The sequence below is a fragment of the Astatotilapia calliptera genome, chromosome 10 (genome assembly GCF_964374335.1).
Source record: "Astatotilapia calliptera chromosome 10, fAstCal68.1, whole genome shotgun sequence".
Taxonomy (NCBI): domain Eukaryota; kingdom Metazoa; phylum Chordata; class Actinopteri; order Cichliformes; family Cichlidae; genus Astatotilapia; species Astatotilapia calliptera.
In genome coordinates, this window is record NC_137431.1 from 4,668,956 (window position 1) to 4,688,988 (window position 20,033).

The following is a 20,033-nucleotide window of genomic DNA, read 5'->3' on the forward strand; positions in this document are numbered from 1 at the left end:
CATGTTTTGTTCTGGTGTAGTTGGATTCATCTCCAGCACCATCAGTAAACTGTTATTTTGTAAAGAAGTACCATTTTAAATGATCACTTCATCTGTATTGTTTTCCACAGGTCATCTTCAGGAAAGGTGAGCCCAGAGAGCATTCGTTCAAAGGCATCTCCATCAGAATCATCTGAAGATAGTCATGACCAGCGTGGAAAAAAACCACCCCCAAGTCCAGGGAAGAAGGAGGAATTATCTCTATACAAAAAGACCAAAAGAGCAATAACAAGCAAGAAATACAGCATCCCCAAGCATGAAGCTGAAGCAACAACACCCATTGAACTCATCAGTCGAGGCCCAGATGGACGTTTTGTTATAGATCCTACAGACAGAGAAATGTCTGTCAAACCCCGGCGAATTGAGGGCTTCCCGTTTGTGGAAGAATCAGACCTATATCCTGAATTCCGACAGTCAGATGAAGAGAATGATGACGCTAGGGCTCTTCCACCAGTTATGCCCCCCTTGCGGCCTCACCAGATCTCCCCTATCTCCAGTCAGGAATCCTACCTGCAACCTCCAGCCTACAGCTCTCATTTCCACAGGCCCTTCGAAGGTATGACCATCATGGAGAGCAGTCGGCTCCAGGCCACTGGGCAGATCCGAGGCTCTCTCCACCACAGGGCTTTTTATGGCTATCTAGGTCCTCCTGGAGATCATGATCCTCCACCTCCTTTTTACATGCCAGATACCAGCCCACTTAGCTCTGTCATGTCCTCCCCTCCATACCTTGCTGAGGGTCCTTTTGGCCACGCTATGATTCCTGAAGAAATGGGAGAAAGTGATTTTCCGCAATATGCTGTCTCTGGTTTTCCACTTCCACTGACCCTCACCTCTTCCATTCGTTCTCCAGAGATTTGGCAGGGATTGGATTTTACCTTTGCAAGTTTGGAGGGACCCCAGTTCATTTTTCCACCACATCAACCTTTGCATCTCCGCCACGATTCTCCCTATCCCCCTCCACCTCATGTTCTTCCCCTTAGTGCTATCCAGACCTCCTCTCTTCCAATGCCCACTTATCCAGCTGTCCTGCCACTGGAGGCCCCAAAGAGCCACTCAAGCAAGTCTCCCAGCAAGGCCAGGCCTCATGGCTCCCCAGCCAAGCATTTAGCTATGCAAGAGGCACATTTAGGGCAGCTAAGACACACAAGCCATGGAATGGGTGTGCCGGTTTTGCCTTACACCGATCCAATGGCCCATATTGTTCCTAGCACATTCAGTAGCTTGGACACACGATGGTTTGAAACCACTCCTCATTTCAGTCCCAGACATGCTCGTAGGATGGATCCTGGCATGCATCAGGTGGTTCTTCAGCCCTCTCGCCTCTCACCCCTCACCCAAAGCCCCCTTAGCTCTCATGAGGGCTCCCCAGAGATAGTAGTTCGTCCCAGGCCACGTCCCGGCATTGTCCAACCTACTATACCTTCAGAGATGTCTGAGATTACCCTCCTCCCTCCTTCCACAGCCAGCTTCTCAAGAAGATCTTCTCCCTCCTCCTCACCTGCTCAAGCCCAGGGTAGCAGGAGAACAAGCCCCAGCTACCATTCCCACATGGCCTTTGCCACCTCTGCAACCAGCTACCCAGCTTCCCAGTCTCCATCACCCCCCATGGAAAGCAGCAACATATTTGGGCAGATGCCATCTCAAAGGAGGACTGAGGAGGAGATCCTTCCATCGGAGCCTTCTCCACCCCAGTTGTCAGCTTCAGGGTAGGTCCATAAGGATTACAGAGCGGGATACCATTTGAGTCATCTGCCCCAACCCATAATGCTTTGGTGTGTGAAGTTGCTCTGATATTTTTGTTTCTGAAGTGCTATGTACTAATCATTATTTCCTAAAGTCATCTCTGTGGCAAATTAATTTTATAGTTTAGCTTATGCTTTTTTCATTTGACTTAATGAAAATGAAAGTTGTAAGGTGGAAGGAAACCATTTTGTTCGGATTTTTTTTTTTGATTTCCTTTTTTTAAGTTTAGCTTCAATTTGGTCAGTGCTGCTTTTCATGTCAGGCATAAACTTACTCACCCACTGAATCTCTGAAGCACTGTTTCAAAATATTCACCTGGAAATGTACATCGTAAATTTTCATGTGAAAATGCTAAAATTAAGTAAGTAAATGGTGAATTGACAAGAAAATGCATTTGCTTCACAGATTGCATTTCAGACCTTTAAGGGCTACAATCCATCTGGTTAAAAAAAAATTAAAAACCATGGCCAGTCAAATGCTTTTTTTTGGGGGGGGGGGGCAGGCCCCTGAAAGCCTGGTAATATGCAGACATCACCACGGGATCCCTGTTTTTCCATCTGTATTATGTTACCCTGCTTTCACCTAACAGGAGGACTCTCATAATATCCACCAAGTCAGTTCCCCAGAGAAAACACCCATTGTTATGTCCAGCTCCAAGCCTTTGAAGATGCCTTTATCATGCAGAGGGATGAGTTCATCGTGGCAGGCCCTGCGGCCCATCCTCAGCCTTAGTAACTTGATTGCATGACCAATTCTCCCTTGCTGTCCAATCTTTCAGATTTTTTTTCCTACTCTACTTTCCTCCCCGATTCTATAACCCACGCCTCCCCAACTCCCTTAAACGCCTTCAGGTCATCCAGGTCTGACTACCAAGGGAAGGTTGTTGGGCAAAGTGTGTCACAGGGCCTGTCCGCTTCTCATGTACTGCAATGTCTCCATCATTATCAAGTAGGGGCAGTGTGGTGGTTCTTGATGGCTCCTGGAGTCTTACCTGCTTTGTTTTTGATTGATCTCAGCTATCTGGGCAGCGTTGTTGTGACCAGGTCCTCTACACCGCAATAGGTAAGGGTTGGATCCATGTCTGAAAGGGGGGGGTTAGCAGGTGGGACTTTTTTGATCACCTCGTCCTTTAAAGGGGAATACAAGCCTTTGAGTCTTTGAGTTGTTCCTTACTTCAGTCAACACATGTAGCTGATTTCAGTTCTTTCTTTTTTTCCCTTTATGTCAAAGTGGCTATGCATTTTAAGTTCTGCAGTCTTAAGTACATTATGCATTCTGACTGATATGCATATGCCATCTGTAAGATAATAGATCAGGTCAGAAATGTCTCACCAACATGTTTTCATGCTTGAGTTGTTTGCTAACTGACCACAATCACAAAAACGTTAACCCTGTTAATCTGTTAAGGATACCAAATCACAGATGGATATATCCTTAGTGTATATATCTCATGAAAACATTTAAAAGTTTTTATTTACGTCACTACATATAACCTTAACCAAATTACTTCAGCAAAAATCAGCTGGCACTTATACAATGCTTGATGGTCCAAGTACATTTCACTTATCCTTTCTGTTTTTTTGACACACACACCTACACACACACCTACACACACACACACACACACACACACACACACACACACACACACACACACACACACACACACATACTTTTGAAAAGCACACTCCAGCAGTAGTAATAGTTAATGTTTTTAGGCCTTTTGTACCTGAGTTGAGACAGGTCTTGCAGCCCGGGACACAGTACCATGTCGTATGCTCGAGTCCAGCTGAACTGCACGCAGCTCATGTTTTTCGGGCATGGTATGCAAAAGTCACATGAGTAAAATACACTGAACTAAGTGCATTAAAGGGGTTAAGTTCGCTTGGCTAAGTAATGGGTCAGCATCTATGAGTATGCCTTTAACCCTCATTAATGGTCACCATATTGGTTGTTGTGTGTGCAACAACTCTGATGTTTTCATAGCCCTATAGCCATTTATTTTGACATGATGCAGTCTTCCCCTGAACAATACGTCAGCACCTCAAGAAACCCTCTACACCAGTAGTAGTATAATACTAGAAAAAGTCAAGAATCAAGCAAAGCGAAGAATTTTATTCAAAAAGTTCTCCAGAACATCTGTTCCATCTATTACAGCTTCTCCCTCTCTGTAATGTGGGAATCTTGTTCTGTTGTATCACTGAAATATACCGCTAAAGACTGTGTGGGGACTGCTCTTCCTCATGCCGCTGAACTCTTATTCAAGATAATTTATCTGGATTTCAGAAGTGGGGCCAAACGTCCATACATGTCCCTTCCGGTTCTCTACAAGCTGTTTGTTCTCGTTTTTGCGCCCCACCCGCACCCCCTCCCTTTTACAATGATTTAACTACTCATTAGTACATGGGGATCTGCCTGGCCCGGGAGCTGCTGCCAGTTCTCTCTGAGGCCTTCCCAAGCCACAGCCCCAATTCATGATCACATCATCTGCCATTATCTACTAGAAATGCTGTCAAACTTATGAGGATGTGGTCCCAGCCAGTGAATCAAGCTTTGTTATTAGAAATACATTTATGGGTAGCTTTTGGTAAAGATTGAACTGGGCTACAGTGGTCCCTTATTTATCGCAGGAGTTACGTTCTAAAAATAACCCGCGATAGGTGAAATCTGCGAAGTAGCCAACTTTATTTTTTAAAGTTATTATAGATGTTTTAAGGCTGTAAAACCCCTCACTACACACTTTGTACACTTTTCTCTCTTGTTTAAACACCCTCAAAGTTCAAACCTTCGTAGAAAAATAATTCCAGTATTATAGAATGAAACCAAAGATCAAACCCTGTTTTCAGGTCCAGAACATGGGAATAGAGCAGCTGCCAGAGAATTCAACATGAATTCAATGAATCAATGGTACAGAAGTAGAGGAAGCAAGAAGCATGAGTTGTTTGACTTATCTGACTGTTTTGTTTTGTTTAATGCGCCTCAACGGGCGATCGTGGCTCAAGAGTTGGGAGTTCACCTTGTAATCGGAAGGTTGCCGGTTCGACCCCAGCTTGGACAGTCTCGGTCGTTGTGTCCTTGGGCAAGACACTTCACCCGTTGCCTACTGGTGGTGGTCAGAGGGCCCGGTGGTGCCAGTGTCCGGCAGCCTCGCTCGCCTCTGTCAGTGTGCCCCAGGGTGGCTGTGGCTACAATGTAGCTTGCCATCACCAGTGTGTGAATGGGTGGATGACTGGTTGTGTAAAGCGCTTTGGGGTCCTTAGGGATTAGTAAAGCGCTATACAAATACAGGCCATTTACCATAATTCGGTGTGCTTTATGGTCCAAAAAATACGGTAACTTCTACCTTTCTTTAGCATGTCCAGAAGTCCAACTTTTTGTGCAATGGTTAGCATCGTCCTCTGCCTTTTACGTGCTACTGCAGGTGCCTTTGACGGTGCAAAACGTTTCGTCGACATTGTTGTGTTTGTTGGGGAGAAAACGTACAAACATACAGTACAGCACTTCAGAGTCACACTGCTAGCAATCGAAGATTTATGTAAATTTGACAAGTTAAACACATTACACAAGGAGACAGGAGACACGGCACGGAGGAGATTGATTGACACTGGTCTACAACTGATCAGGACATGGAACACAATGCACTGTAAAAAAAAAAAAAAAAAAAAAAGCATGCAAAATTGCACACACACACAAAACAAATCCACGAAACAGCGAGGCCGCAAAAAGTGAACCGCGTTATAGCGAGGGACCACTGTATACTCAAACTGAACACTTAGAATGTTCAAAACACAACATTTAGTTTATAATAAATCACAATGTCTGCAATACTGAAGAAGAAAGATATCCAGACATACAAAGATCAGTAACTTCCACACATGTGTGTAGTTATTCAATGTCATGTGGTCATTCCAAGTGGACTTTTGTATTGGGATACCACACATTATTGTGTATGACAATGTAATCTCCTATCATATCACTTAGTGATTCCAACTAGTACATATTCTTGTCAAAAGACTTAAAAATTCAGTGATTGCTTTTGCTGAAACAAAACTAATTTTTCTATACTGGTCTTTGTGGCAGATGAGTACAAACGTGTTACGAAACTGTTCAGTTGCATGTACAGCAAGTAGTTCAGAGGTTGGCCAGGATCCATGAATTATCCATAGCCATTCACCACAGCCACAGTCATTTGAATGACTTTTTTATTAGCTGGTAGAGGAACCCAAACAGTGTGTTGATTCAATTTAGATTAAAATAGTATCAACAATGTAAAATTCCATTGGCACATAATATTGATGAATTCCCACAGCTAAGAATTCAATTTTCAGATCACAGAAACACCTCCCTCCTGCAACATGACAAGTGCAGGCCTAACTAATGCAGTCCCTCCACATTTCTTCTTACTACTCAGATAGATGTTGCTGTCCTGCCAACAGACCTGAAGGCAGGCAAGGGGATCTGGCAAGGTTTGACTAAACGTAACTTCATTAAGTGCTTCAGACTACTCTCAGTGTGCTTCGTTTGAGTCTTAAGCAGTTAACCAAGCTTGTTTATATTATTTTCCAAATACCTCACATTCCTGGTTATTTTCTGAATTGTTATAGTTTCCTTGCTCCGGGTAGTAGAACCGTCAGCAGGATTGCCTTGCAAAGATTCTGCCTTGCAAAGATCATATGCCAAAAAAAAACAAAACATATAAAACAAAAAGGAGCTTTTTCACCTTCATATAAATCACAGTGAGCAAGAATAATACATTTATCAGCACGTTTAAAACAAAACAAAGCAAGAGCTGCAGCAGCAGGAAGAAATCTGAATCCATACTGAATCCATGATCCAGTAGTTCATGTAGTTAGCACTCATCAGCAAATAATGGCGATATCAGAATTCATTTCAAGATGTCCAGAACAAGACCTGCTTATTTTGCTTTACTCACCTTACGGTGCCCGATCCAATTATTTTTGTGCATTTTGGTATGCCTACCAGCTACCGCCAGCTGGCGTACGAAATTGTTACTCATTTTTCACTATGTCAAGAAGACAAAGCAGAGCACACTGCTAACTGCTTGGCTTTTGGGATGGATGGATTAACCATAGTTTATGTTCAGCTGTCTCTTGTGAGCTGGTTGTTTTTGTCAAATTTCTTATGTATCAGTATTGCTCAGAGTGTAGCTGTACTCTGCCTTTTTGGCCAGTTCCCAAGTTTGTCTCACCACAAGACTGAAAAAAAAGAAAAGAAATGTCAGGACCCAAAATGATCTTTTCTCAACTTACTAGCTGAAGAAGGTTGCCTATTCAGCTGGAGTCCGGATTATCAACTAGCAACCACCTGTCAGCTTCAAAGTGATGCCTGGAAAGCAAATCACTTCCTGTGTAGACTTAGTTAACAGGAATAATTTAGTTACTTAAAGTATTCCCTGTGACAAGAAAATCTGAATACCAAGGCAGTAAGGGAATTCTACTTGATAAGATGCCTTAAAACAATCAGGCTACATTAAAGGTGAAATTAAGTCCAGTTTAAAGCAATCTAATTAACCCTCAAGTCACAAAGCTATTTTAGCATCTAAATATACGAAGTAAGGACATGACCCTGACATATTGGAAACAGGACTTTTTAAAAAGTGATTTCCATTTTTTATACGTATGCTCGTTTCTTTATCTTACTGTATATTTTTTATTGTTTCTTTGCAAAAGGAGTTAAAAACAAAAATTACACCTGCACAGTTTATTTAGCATCCTCCTCTGACACTTCCCTGCAAAACAAATTGTCTTTGCTTCAATAAAAATAGAAAATAATACATTTAACATGTTATGTTTGAGGGACTGATCTATACCTAGATGGTAGTATCATTTTAACACCAAAATGTTGAACTCAGCCTATAATGCTTTGATCAACAACAATCTACAGTCCGGTAGAGCCACATTTGGGGCGTTCTTTCATATTTGATCAATTCCATTGATAGGTGCTTCATTAATTAAAAACAATCTTGTATGTAGATGTGTAATGTAGAAAATATTTTGTAAAGAACGACTTGAAAATGTTTGGATTGCTGACATATCTGAAAGAAATTACTTATCTAATTATGGAAAGATAACAGATAATATAAAATAAAGTAATAGCAGTGAGGTTCTGTGCAAGGTGACACTGCTTTGTCTTTCAAACACAATTTGCAATGCAACCTGTGCTCTGGGCACACATTGCAGATGCATCGCAGAAATATCCTGATCACCTCCTTAAGGGCCCACCTCTATGGGAAGGATTCATGTACACAATAGTGTATCAAAATAGTCTGAAATTTGATAATCTTCATGTTCTGATGTTGACAATCATTCATTTGAGCCAGTTTATCAATTTGGCATTAGCCAAATTATCTCCGTCAAAGCTTTTGCAATTGTTTTTGCAGAAAATCTTGCTACTCCAAGTATGTCTGTCATGGTTAAAAAAAAAGAACAACATCAGACTGGAGAGAAATGTAGTTAGATGGTAACACAGAGAGGGAAGAAAGTCAAAAAAGTAAAGCTGAGGGTAATGAACTACCAGAAGGCGGCATTGCAGACATCAAGGATAGCTACAAGTACCTTGGATCCTGAATGGGAACCATGAAGAGGCCACTTGGAAAGCCCCAAATACCTTCAGAGAGTAAGGCAAGTCCTGAGCAGTCTGCTGAATGGGAAGAACAAGTCCTGGCAGTCAACACGTAAGCCTTACCAGTTTTATCCTGCTGGGATAATAAGCCGGCAAAAGAGGAAGAGAGAACCCACTGACATCAAGACAAGAAAGTTCTTTACGATGCATAAAGGGTTTCACCCCAAGTCCAGCACCCTGAGACAATATGCTAAGCAAAAGGAAGGAGCCTGAGGACTAGTGACTGTCCAAACCACTATCCAGGATGAAGCAACAAACATTGATAAGTACATCAGGAAGATAGCCACAGCCAGTCATGTGCTTAGTGAATATCTCCGGCAGCATAAACTGAAGAATTAAGAGGAGGAAGATGGGCAGCATAATGGAAGGACAGACTCCTGCATGGTATGTTCCACAGGCAGCTAGAAGACGTGACTGACATGATTAAGATTAAATAATGTACCATGTTCTGATTCAGGGATTTCTGAAAAAATTCAAACGTACAGCTCTGCTATCACTTCCGACATAAATGAAGACAGAAAACTAAACAGCAGTGACGTTTGTAGGGTTACTGAAGTTGGACTAGCTGGTATATAATGATGTACTATGTGATCGCTAGCGACACAGCTATGTTAGCATAACATAAACACAGTGAAGCTGGAGGATGAACGCTAACTTTTTTCCACTCGATAAAAGTTAACGTGAGGGTTCCTGATGGTTAGGGAGAAATGCAATCGCATGGCAGGATGCTGTAAACGGACCAAACTTCAGTCAGGAGAACTACTGAGATAATCCATCCACAATACGAGGTTAGTCATTAATTTACTGCTGCATGGGCTGGGCTGTAGTTACATCGTAAGGTTTTAAAAATTAAGCATTAAAATGAATAGTGGTAATAAAAACCAAGAGAGGCCAACAGTGATCTTTTTAGGGGCTTGTTCACATTAAATAGAACAAGATACAAAGCATGAAAACATGTTAAAACCACAACAGCCTTAATAAACGCAGAGCAGTTTAGGGTTCATACATTATACGGTTGCAGTACAGTTGTTATTATTGTCACTAGTCACATCCTGTTTATGACAGTTAAAATAAATAACATTCATATAAGAAATAAAATTGTCTCTGGTAAACTGTATATGGTGTTAAATAGGCCTGCTACTGTACTTTAATGTCGGTCATAAGGGCGGTGCTTTAAGAGCCATGTATTTTATGAGGTGGTAGTCATTGTGAAAAGTTTGAGAACCACTGAGCTAGATGAAGCTGGACTGAAAGACAGCGCAGTGGAACTAATCATGGCCACACAGGAACAAGCTCTAAGTACAAGATCGATAGAGGCTGAGGTCTAACCAAGTGTCTGTGTACAGGAACAGCTGTGCGGAGTACGGCATGGAAGTCCCGAAATTGGGACACACACCCCTGGGTGGTTGAGAATGACAGAGCGAAGATCCTGTGGGACTTTCAGATGCAGAAAAACTGCTCACGATCAACCAACCAGACAGAGAAGTGGTGGACAATCAGAGGAAGAAGGCAGCAGTAATAGATGTAGCTATACCAACTGACAGCAAAAAAGAAGACTGGACGTTTGAGAAAAACCAAGGGCTGAGAAAAGTGCTAAAGAAGGAGGGTGTGGAGGATGAAGGCAACAGTTGCCCCCGTAGTAACTGAGGGACCTGGGGCAGTGACCCCCACACTGGCCAGGTGATTCCAGCAGATCCCAGAAACAACACCTGAGGTCTCTGTCAAGAAGAGTACAGTCCTAGGAACAGCAAAGATACTGCACAGGAACCTGCAAGCTCCCAGGCATAAAGATATGTGTGTGTGTGTGTGTGTGTGTGTGTGTGTGTGTGTGTGTGTGTGTGTGTGTGTGTACATACATACCTGGGGTCATAAATGATGTCACAGAACTTTTACCCCACCAATATGCAAACTGGTGTGAAACACTATTAAAAGCTTTAACAGAAGTAGATTCATGGTAGGAAGTGTTTTGTATAATTGAGAATATAACAGACATACTTGTTACTAGTAATATGATCCCACTGCATCAGCCCAAGTTTAAGTCTAGTTAATATAAAATGAGCTAGTTCAAAATAAGCTAAGACGGACTATTTTGTTTAGCCATTTGTATTAAAATTTGATCTTCAGTTTAAATATATCTGTTATACTTGGTTGAATCATTCCATTTTTACAGGCTGGTCTTCTTCTGCCTAAAGTTGTGTATGAATTTAGAGGGTTAGCTTTTGTCCAGTGGCATGCAAAAATAATTGTTACTTTAAAAAAACCATACAGGTTGATTTTGGTGTTTTGTCTCTTTGGCACTGAGCGACTCGATAAAAACAGTGACTGCGTGGGCCTTTTCTTTCCTCCGCATAGACACTGTCTGTCCTCAGATCACTTTGTAAACATGCTTTTAGCATTCTCCTCAAGCGTGACACATTCTGCCATTTCTAAATAACAGATGCTTATACTGTACGACCCCAATTGAAAATATTTTGAAGGCAATAAAATATTTTGTAAGATTGGCGTTGTGATGTCACCTGAAGCTGTGTGTCCACTGGGAGGAATAGTTGACAACTGTGTTTTCTTGTGGTTGTTTTTGTTTTTGCTTTAAAAATGAAGCAGACAGTGCTGTTGCATGTTCTTGGCAGTGATGAAATTGTTGCGCGTTTAAACTTCGGAGCTCAAAGTAATTTAAAATGTATTTTAGCTTTTAATAAAATTGCACTAGATTCCTAGAAAGTTTTTAAGAGCTATAGCGTAACGATAGCCACGACCAGCACTTCCCACGAGCATCTCTATATAAATTAGGACAAAATCCTGGTGGACACATGGCCCTAATCCTCTACATAAAGCATCTGTAGAGAGCATGAATCAATTCATCTCCTGTAAGTATACAATTGCACTTGTAAGTGGACTGCAGAACAGTTCTCACTGCCATGTGACACAAGTGCCCTGCCAAAGCAGCTTCTGCACTTCTTTTTCTTCTAAAGAACCAATGTTTTATAAAAGTGGGGCAACCAGGGAGGGTTGAGGTTCCCCTTAATCTTTGAGTTACCTGCCCAATGAAGTGCTTTTGAATGTATTCCCCTTTAAAGTCGTGTTCCATGTGCAAACTGCCATGCATGCTATCGCTAAATATTGCTCTTCCGTTTCAAAACAGAAACAATTATATGGATAAATTCTTGTTACATTTGTTGTCCTGGTGCTTCGCTTTTCTTTGGCTTATTTTTCATTATGTGACTGTTCCCAAGTAGTCATTTTCCCCTCCCGCCATCTCTCCCCCTGTCAGCATGGTGAAGCCCATTGTAGACAGTATCCATGTCTATGAACACATATTGATGATGCTTTGTTGCTCAGCTGTGATTCTTCCCCTCTACTAACAGCATTCGGTTTCTCTCTGCAGCCACGGTGGGAAGATGGCCTCTCTGTAAAGCATATTGTTTTCTGTGCCTTGAGAGAATTAAGCGCGTGCTTGTGGCAGAAATCTGGGGGCTGCCTTGTCACATGTGCCTCTGTGAATGGGAGGGAAGTGATGAACAGCTGCGAAAAATGTACTTCACGCCAAGGAAACATTTGTATCTGTTATTTTCAGAGAGAAATGCCTTACTAATTAGAGTAAACATTCAAATCTGCAGACTTATGAATTGGAAAGAGCATTTAGTAATCTTCATTTTGGAAACAGTTCCTCTGAAACCAACAGTGCAAGTCTTTTTAAGTGGAACTTTTCTCACTGACCTAATCTAGCCAATGGGATCAATAGATAGCTTCAGGAGTTGTGAAATACTCTGTTTTTCTTTGGATGAAAATTGTTTGGATCAATTTGAGCAAAATATCTTCAATGCCCCAGAAATTTCAAGGTGCATAATACTTAATGAAATCTGGATTTTATTTAGTGAAAAAATTTCATAGTAAATCCAGATGATGTATAAGGTTATAGTAGTCATAATCACATGGTTTTCTTATTGCAAAGCTTGGGTAAGCCTCAATAGGTGTCTCACATTGATCCTTTGGCAATGTGCTGCACCTCTTGCTTAGCACGAGCAGTGCTGTTCTGAGATTGTGTGGGTTGTGTTGCGCTCCGTAGTGCAGAAATACAGTTCACTGACCACGTTTAGCCTGGAGTTACCCCTTTTTTCCTCTTTCTCTCTTCTTTATTCAGAAAACGTCGAGGTGCGCAGAGTGCCCTTTCAGGGTCTGAGAGGATCGATGCACTGAGATACCAACGTATTAAAAAGGCCAAGAAGATGACTATGAACAACAATAACTCCAAGACCAGAAAGAAAGCAGGTGTGAACCACCATTAAATATTTGTTCTCATTTTCTCCACTGTTGAGGTCTCTATAGTGAAATGACCTGCTGCCATTTTCAGAAGATTGTCAAGCATGGCATTTTGAAGCTCATCACCAGCTGGCATTTGGTCAGGAGCCTTTCCTGTCACATTCCAGCATCATTTTAATGTGCAGGGCAGTGCGTTAGAATACCACCTTAAAGGAGAAAGTGTAACACCCCCCCTCCAAAAATCATGAAACATTACCCCAGACAACACAAGGTCCTTAAAAATGAATTTTCTTCTTAAACTAAACTTGTAGACTTTTGACAAATGGAGGTGTTGGGAGTGTTTCCGAGTCCAAACACTCCCAAAAGCAAACAGTGAGGCATCACTGAAAACAAATTACATCCTGTTCCGTCAGATGTTGCAATCAAGATCTGCTTTTTATGAAAAGTGGGACTCAAGTGGTTGAGAAGTATGCTAGCTTATTGCTTGACCACTCGAGTTCCCTAAAAATTCAAATATTTTAACAAAAACAGAGTACAGCACAGTAATAGAGTTGAATGTTGAAGATGAAAATATATGCACCAAAAAGCCAACTGACATATCATAATTTACATTATATGGAAAAGAGTACTGGGACATCCACACATTAAACATGAGAGCTCTTTGCTTCTAGAAACTGCTGCAGTTTTTGTGCTGATGTTAATGCCAGAGGTTTGGAGTTACTGCACAGCAGAGAGTTGGTGACGTTTATGCAACAAGCTCAAAGTGTCATCTTAGGGAGCATTCTCATTGCTAGAGCCTCCTTAGCTTAGAATAGTGTAAGTCCAAACAGCATAGCATAAAATGCTTACACTGTAATAAAAAAAGGCAGGCTTTTGACCGTGTTATATGATCTGACTTAGCAGCACTTATGGCCTGGCATACGTTGTGCATGAACTTACAGGTTGTATATGGAGATATATTTTAGTTTTTAATGTTTAGTTTAAATGAGGTATAACAGATGCAGGTATAGTGGATTTTGTCGTCATTGTAAAAGTAAAAATCACTGTTTCCAGTTATTAAAATTAACTGACTGCCTGCTGGCTCAAGATTCATACTATATTACAGAAAAACTGGACTTGTGGGTGCTTCATGGAGTTGATCTACTCCTGCCCAGAAGCAAAGCATCATTTCAGGGAAAGTGTCGGAACAGCATTTCCACCTTGAGTTCTGGTGGCTATGACCTGGCTGTTCGTCTCTTTGCCTCCAGGTGTCTCCACCTCTCAGACCCAGCAGGCCTACACCTCTCAGGTACTCCAGCCCGAAGAAGCTCTCTACCTCCGCAAAAAGAAGAAACGGCCCATTCTCCATGACCCATATATTCGCTTTTCTGCTCTGCTTTACCGTCGTCCAATTCAGGAGGACCAGAAAGCTATTTTGGCTAGCATGGACAACACAGACCTAGACCATGCCACCCTCCTCTGAAAGTCACAGCTGTGCAATACAGCTCCCCTTTCCAAAATGACACTGCACTAGCTCAGCTGAAAGAAAAAAGAATACTTTCACTAGAATTGTCGCAGTTTATTACCTACAAAGGGGAGTGGCACAAAATTTCAGCATTCAGATTTGGTTTATTCCACAGCTGCACCCCTTGGTCAGTTTAGTTTGCATTAGTAAGCATTCTGCTGTGTTCATGAATTAACCTTGACAAGTCTCAATTTCTTCAAAAAAAAGCAGATTAAGAGAATTATTATCAGAAGCCACACATATGTTTTTGTTTAAAAAAAAATCAGATTAATGCCATCTTTGATTGGAATTGTGGTTTTGAGGCATTTCCTCCCCCAAATTTTGGATTATTTGACGTCCTGCTTTGGAGACCCAAAGGCACAGCAATCTTCTGTTCTTACATCAAGTAGTATTCCATTTAAAAAAATGTTTAGAGCTCTAAAGATTTAAGTGATAACTGACACATTTGTCCAAAATTTTACTCCAGTGCAAAATCATTAACTAGAATAAATACAGCCAACCATTTTGCTGATTTTCGTAACGACTATTTTCCTACTCCAGTCTTCATATTCTTAATTTTAACATTCCCTCCAGCCTCGGGTCCTGTTTCTTGTGCTGAGCCAATCCTCTCTCCCCATCCTGCGGGTCTCCGTTTACAGCACCTTCTATAAGAACCTCTCTCCGCCAGCAGCATCTCTTATCTGCCGAGAAACTCGCCTCACAAATATGGGTGTTCTCACTTCCTACCAAGTATACCTCAGAGCACAGGACACGAGACCACACAACCACCTGGATCAGCCAGGACAACAAACTAGCCTTTTTACTCATCTTTTCATTATTGTTGCTTTTTTTATGTACCTGTTTTTATATTTGTTTCCAACTGTGCAAACACTGAACACATAGTTTTATCTGTTCAAGAAAGATTCACATCTTTACTCATCAGCTTTTTTCTGCTCTGTGCTGAATGAGCAGGAAAAGGGCTTGTGGTAAAAGGAAACAGAAACATTACCTTTAGCTTTACTGTACTCGGCCTAATCTTCACTCTGTGTAGTTTTTCACTGACAGATGGGAACCAAACAGGTCTCGTCTTCATTCCACATAATATTACAAAAAATCTGGCACCCTCAAATGTGGCTTTTTAATAACAAAAAATATTGTGATTTCTATTTAGTTTTTTATGAAGTTATACAGTTGCTCCAATTATTTTTAATTTTAATTTTAATTCCAGCTTTTTACATCTGAGAACGGTTTGCACTGGAGCAAAATCTTGTCCACGTCCTGTCTCTTCCTTTACATTTCACTTCTTCTACTTTAGTTAGCATAGAGGGCTGCAAATCCACTTCTGAAATTTATGCCAAAACAATTCAGTGAACAGAAAGAAACAACTTTAGGGATTTTGTGCCATTTCAGATACACACATATATATATATATATATATATATATATATATATATATATATATATATATATATATATATATATATATATATATATATATATATATATATATATATACATACACGTGTGTGTGTGTGTGTGTGTGTGTGTGTGTGTGTGTGTGTGTGTGTATACTTACAATTTTGCTTCATATTTATTTAGGAGGGCATAAAACACTGGCTTTATTTGGCCTTAATCTTTGTCTGTTTCATTTGTGTCAAACTTTATTTAATGTTTGTTTTTTATTTGTGTTTTTTATATCTGCTTCTTTTGTCCGGTTTCTATTTATGTGCTTGTCATTTGTTGAGACTCTATCTATGCTCCAAGAAAACGCTGTGTGGCACTGAAGGTCACACACAGTGAGCCGAATGTTTTTGCTGTATTTTCACAGATAGGTTCAAATATTGATTCCACAGATTGAGAAGTGTGTTTGACATGTGATGGATTTGCTGGATGCTACGCAGCTACACGGTTCATTTTTTTAATGATTGGATGAGTAACAAAAGTGCCATAACATCAGAAACTCAGCTATATTACACAGTACACATGCTGCTTCTTGTTAAATGGTCTGCATTTGTATAGCGCTTTTCTAGTCCATAGGACCCCAAAGCGCTTTACACTACATTCAGTCATTCACACACTGGCAATGGCAAGCTACATTGTAGCCACAGCTGCCCTGGGGCGCACTGACAGAGGCAAGGCTGCCGGACACAGGCGCCACCGGGCCCTCTGACCACCACCAGTAGGCAAACATGGGGTTAGTATCTTGCCCAAGGATATTTGACATGCAGCCAGGATGCAGCCTGGGATCGAACCACCGACCTTCTGATTAGCGGCTGACCTGCTCTGCCACCTGAGCTACAGCCACCCTTGTTACATTATGGAATCCGCAGATGAGGGGTGTGTACGTTAAAACAACAACAAAAAAATCCAATCAAGCTTTTGTCGTGTGTGGATTTTTATCAATAGAAGGTGTATTCACTTGTAGGTGTCATGGTGACATGTTGCAATATGAGAACAATGGAGGTTGATTAATATGACAGTGGTGATGTGCATCTTAATCTATTTATTTCTTTATTTCTTGTGATTTTGAGCTGCTAATCCCAGCAGTCTTCTAAAATCAGACATTTTTTCAGTGACTACATTTACTTGCTTGTATAAGATATTTCCACAATAAATGCTTTCATAAAGAGCAATTTTAGATAGGCCTTCTGTAATGCAGGAGCAATTCTGGAATAGATGTGATTCTTTTTTTCATTTAGATCTATGTAATAAAACGGCTGCTGTAACTAAATCTTCTGAGTGCGTTTGTAATACATGAATAAACAAGCTAAAAGAAAAGAAAACATATAACAGAAGAGTCCTGACTTGACAGACGTTATACAAAAAAGAAAAAAGTAGAGAAGCTCCAGATAATGCACTTATTGTGGAAATAACTATGTTAATTCATACAACTTAAACCACATTTTCCACTTCCAAAGCCCAATAATAAGAGTTTTAGTCAGAATAACTTGGCTTCACACCTCCTATAGAAATTACTGGTAACATTTTGTTAACAAGACCCACTCCAATCTGTAAATTCTGTGCTGCGTTTAGGGACAAGGTCAACAAAAGTGGAAATCCTGAATGTTGTTTTTTATATTCTTTATAAAGTACAAAGGGGGCCCACCACACACAGGGACTCATCTGCATGTCACATATTCTTTTTGTCGCTGGTAGTAAGTTGCCAGCGGTCATTCCAGACTTAGGTAGTAACCTTCTAATGAGTTTAGCATGCCTTCAGTCGATCACTGGTATCCTCCACACTCATTGGCAGATGCTTCAGTGTCTCATCTTGAAGCTGCAAAATGTTTAACGTGGGTCCCGCCCACTTCATGTCTTGCTGAATGTTACTGGTTTTCTGTGGTGACTGGTTGCCACATCGTTGCTAGTTGCTACACGTCTGGATGCCCCTTAAGGCACGATCTTAAGGCTAAATAGCTATCTCCTCATATCTCCTCAGAGGTGATGTAGTAGTGATGGCAAACAGAAGTTCGTGAGATGCTGGGGAAACCATGAGTGATGCATCCATAAATGACTGCAAATACCACTTCCATTTCCAAAATGTGAGCAGGCTTTTGGTGCGAGTGGTGATTGGTTTCAGAATCCTGTTGAAAGAAGAACAGGGAAGTCTTCTTCCATGAAGCCCCTGTCTGAGGCATCGCAAGATTTGAAAAGCTGTATTTTGACAACAATTCAAAGGTTTAATTTGCTTTGTGCCTGTTAAATACACCACAGTTTATTTCATTTCAGCAGACCTTGGTGTGTGTGTGTGTGTCTCTCGGTGAGGGGAGGAAATATGGTGCTGTGGCAGTTTGTAGGCTGAAACAGAGAGGACTGAAACTGATTGCATGTAACACAGTGGATGAAGACCCAAGATGAATGCATAAAAAATAGCTATAATATCCTCAAAATTTGATATAGATTATTACAATTATATTTACAGTTCTAAGAAGAAACAAATGAATTAGGAGTAAAATAAATTTGTGATTGACTAAAATTGGCTTTTAAAATAATGGAATAGATTTTAGAATAGTCTTGCAGCTTCCTTTAAAGAGTTTATGTCAAGGATTTAAAGGCACTTAATTTATCCAACAGGGGGCATCCTGCAACTTTCCTGTTTGCTTCACAACTTTGAAATGTCACAAATAATAAGTTAACAACCAGCTGATCCGAGCAAAGTCGGACAGAGCGTAAATCTGTAATCTGTGACTTATTGTGACTGTATAACAGATTATTTGTAATCTGTCATATTATCTCAGTAAGGACTCATAATTAACTACATATGACAAATGTTTGGAAAATCTGTTTACATTTCATATGTCTGAAAAAAGAAAACAGTCGGCTGATTTATTGAAATTTTAAAACACTTTTAAACAAATATCAATAACTGCCTTAAAAATCCTATATCAGTCGGGCTCTAGTTTAAATGCTTTTTAAGTTAAGCATTATTAATTAATGATCATTAATTAGTTAACTAATGCTATTAGGAGAATGTGAATTAACAGCCACTTTGACTTTATTTATAAAATGTTTATCTACAGTGTTTAATTTGCTGAAGTTAAACTAGGGATGGACTGTACTGGGCAATACCAGTTTGTAACCTGTATTTAAGCAGGCAACTGCTTAAAAATACCTTCAGAATAGAATAGAATAGAATAGCCCTTTATTGTTATTAGTATTAGTGACAGAGACCTCCAGAAGGAAAACCTCTTGAAGAACTGCAGATAGGACTAAAATGAAATATCAGGGTTTAAAAGATCAGCAGCATACATCCATAAACATTTCAGCATACTGTCCCCTAGGAGTCAAATATTTAATTAGATTCTGCAGAGGGTAATTTTAAAAAAGCACCTTTAAAACAAAACTGAGTTAATGTGATTGCTATCTTGTAATGTACATACTATACTGACATGTACCAGTATACTTAAATCTCTTAATGAATTATTTCTAAAATACATATATCTGAAAGCTCACTTTGCTAATTAACTAAATAGTCAACATATTGTTCTATGTTGTATTTATTTCACATCTGAAAAGAATTTTAAGTGAGCTAATGTATACAGAGGTTTCTATATTGAAATTAATTAGTCTATATATTGTAAAATGTAAAACCAGAAATTGCATATTTTAGTAATATTTGTCGATATGCATGCATGAATGAGAGCAATTTATATGTTTTCCCAATTTATGTCCATATGGAAATACACTTTAAGTAGATATAGCCAGTGTATATTTTTCAGTTTGAGAGTCAAGTCTCCCAAAGCACACACAGCAGGGTCTACTCAGTCCTCTGTATCACTTCTATAGTGGCCTGAGAACTTGATGAATATCGAGCTCATATTTCACTGACTTTGCATCTCATCCCCTACCAGTCAACCAGATTTCCACCCAGAACTTGTGTTGGAACAATGACAGCTACTTATTCAGCATGGGCAGGTTTAATACAGACTCAGCTCTGACATCGCTGTTGTCTCAGACTTAGAATTACATCCCACTTTTCATCCACTGATTGCATGTAGAACACGCATTTGTGTTGAGTGCATTTTTGGTTTTTGTCTTGAATAACACTCTTTCCAGACTTATTTGAATGTATCTGGTATCAGTAGGGAATGGCATAGTGGTGCAGCAGTTAGCAGTGTCACCTCAAAGAATCTAGTCTTGTGTTTGAATCCACCCTGGGGTCTTTCTGTGCAGAGGTTGGTTGTATGGTGTCTCCATGGGTTCTCTCTGTCTGTGTTAGACCTGTGACAGATTAGCAACCTGTCATTGGTGTGGTTGACATACTATACTGACATGTATACTCAGCTGTGACAGGTGCAACAGGCTGCCTGTTCAAATACATGTAGATAAAGTCACAAGAACAGCTCTTTAGCTTAGCAACTGTAGT

The 20,033-nt window shown here is 40.3% G+C and overlaps 1 protein-coding gene across 2 annotated transcripts in view; it reads left to right on the forward strand.

Annotated features, from left to right (window-relative positions):
* igsf9bb (immunoglobulin superfamily, member 9Bb) overlaps nt 1-14,697 on the forward strand; it is a 132,772-nt gene extending 118,075 nt beyond the window's left edge. For both annotated transcript variants that reach the window (XM_026183244.2, XM_026183245.2), the window contains exons 18-20: nt 111-1,748; nt 12,566-12,693; nt 13,932-14,697. In XM_026183244.2, the coding sequence (XP_026039029.2) occupies nt 111-1,748; nt 12,566-12,693; nt 13,932-14,146 (1,981 nt within the window). In that variant the 3' untranslated portion in view covers nt 14,147-14,697. The remainder of the gene's footprint in view (nt 1-110; nt 1,749-12,565; nt 12,694-13,931) is intronic.
* Nucleotides 14,698-20,033: the final 5,336 nt, after the last annotated feature.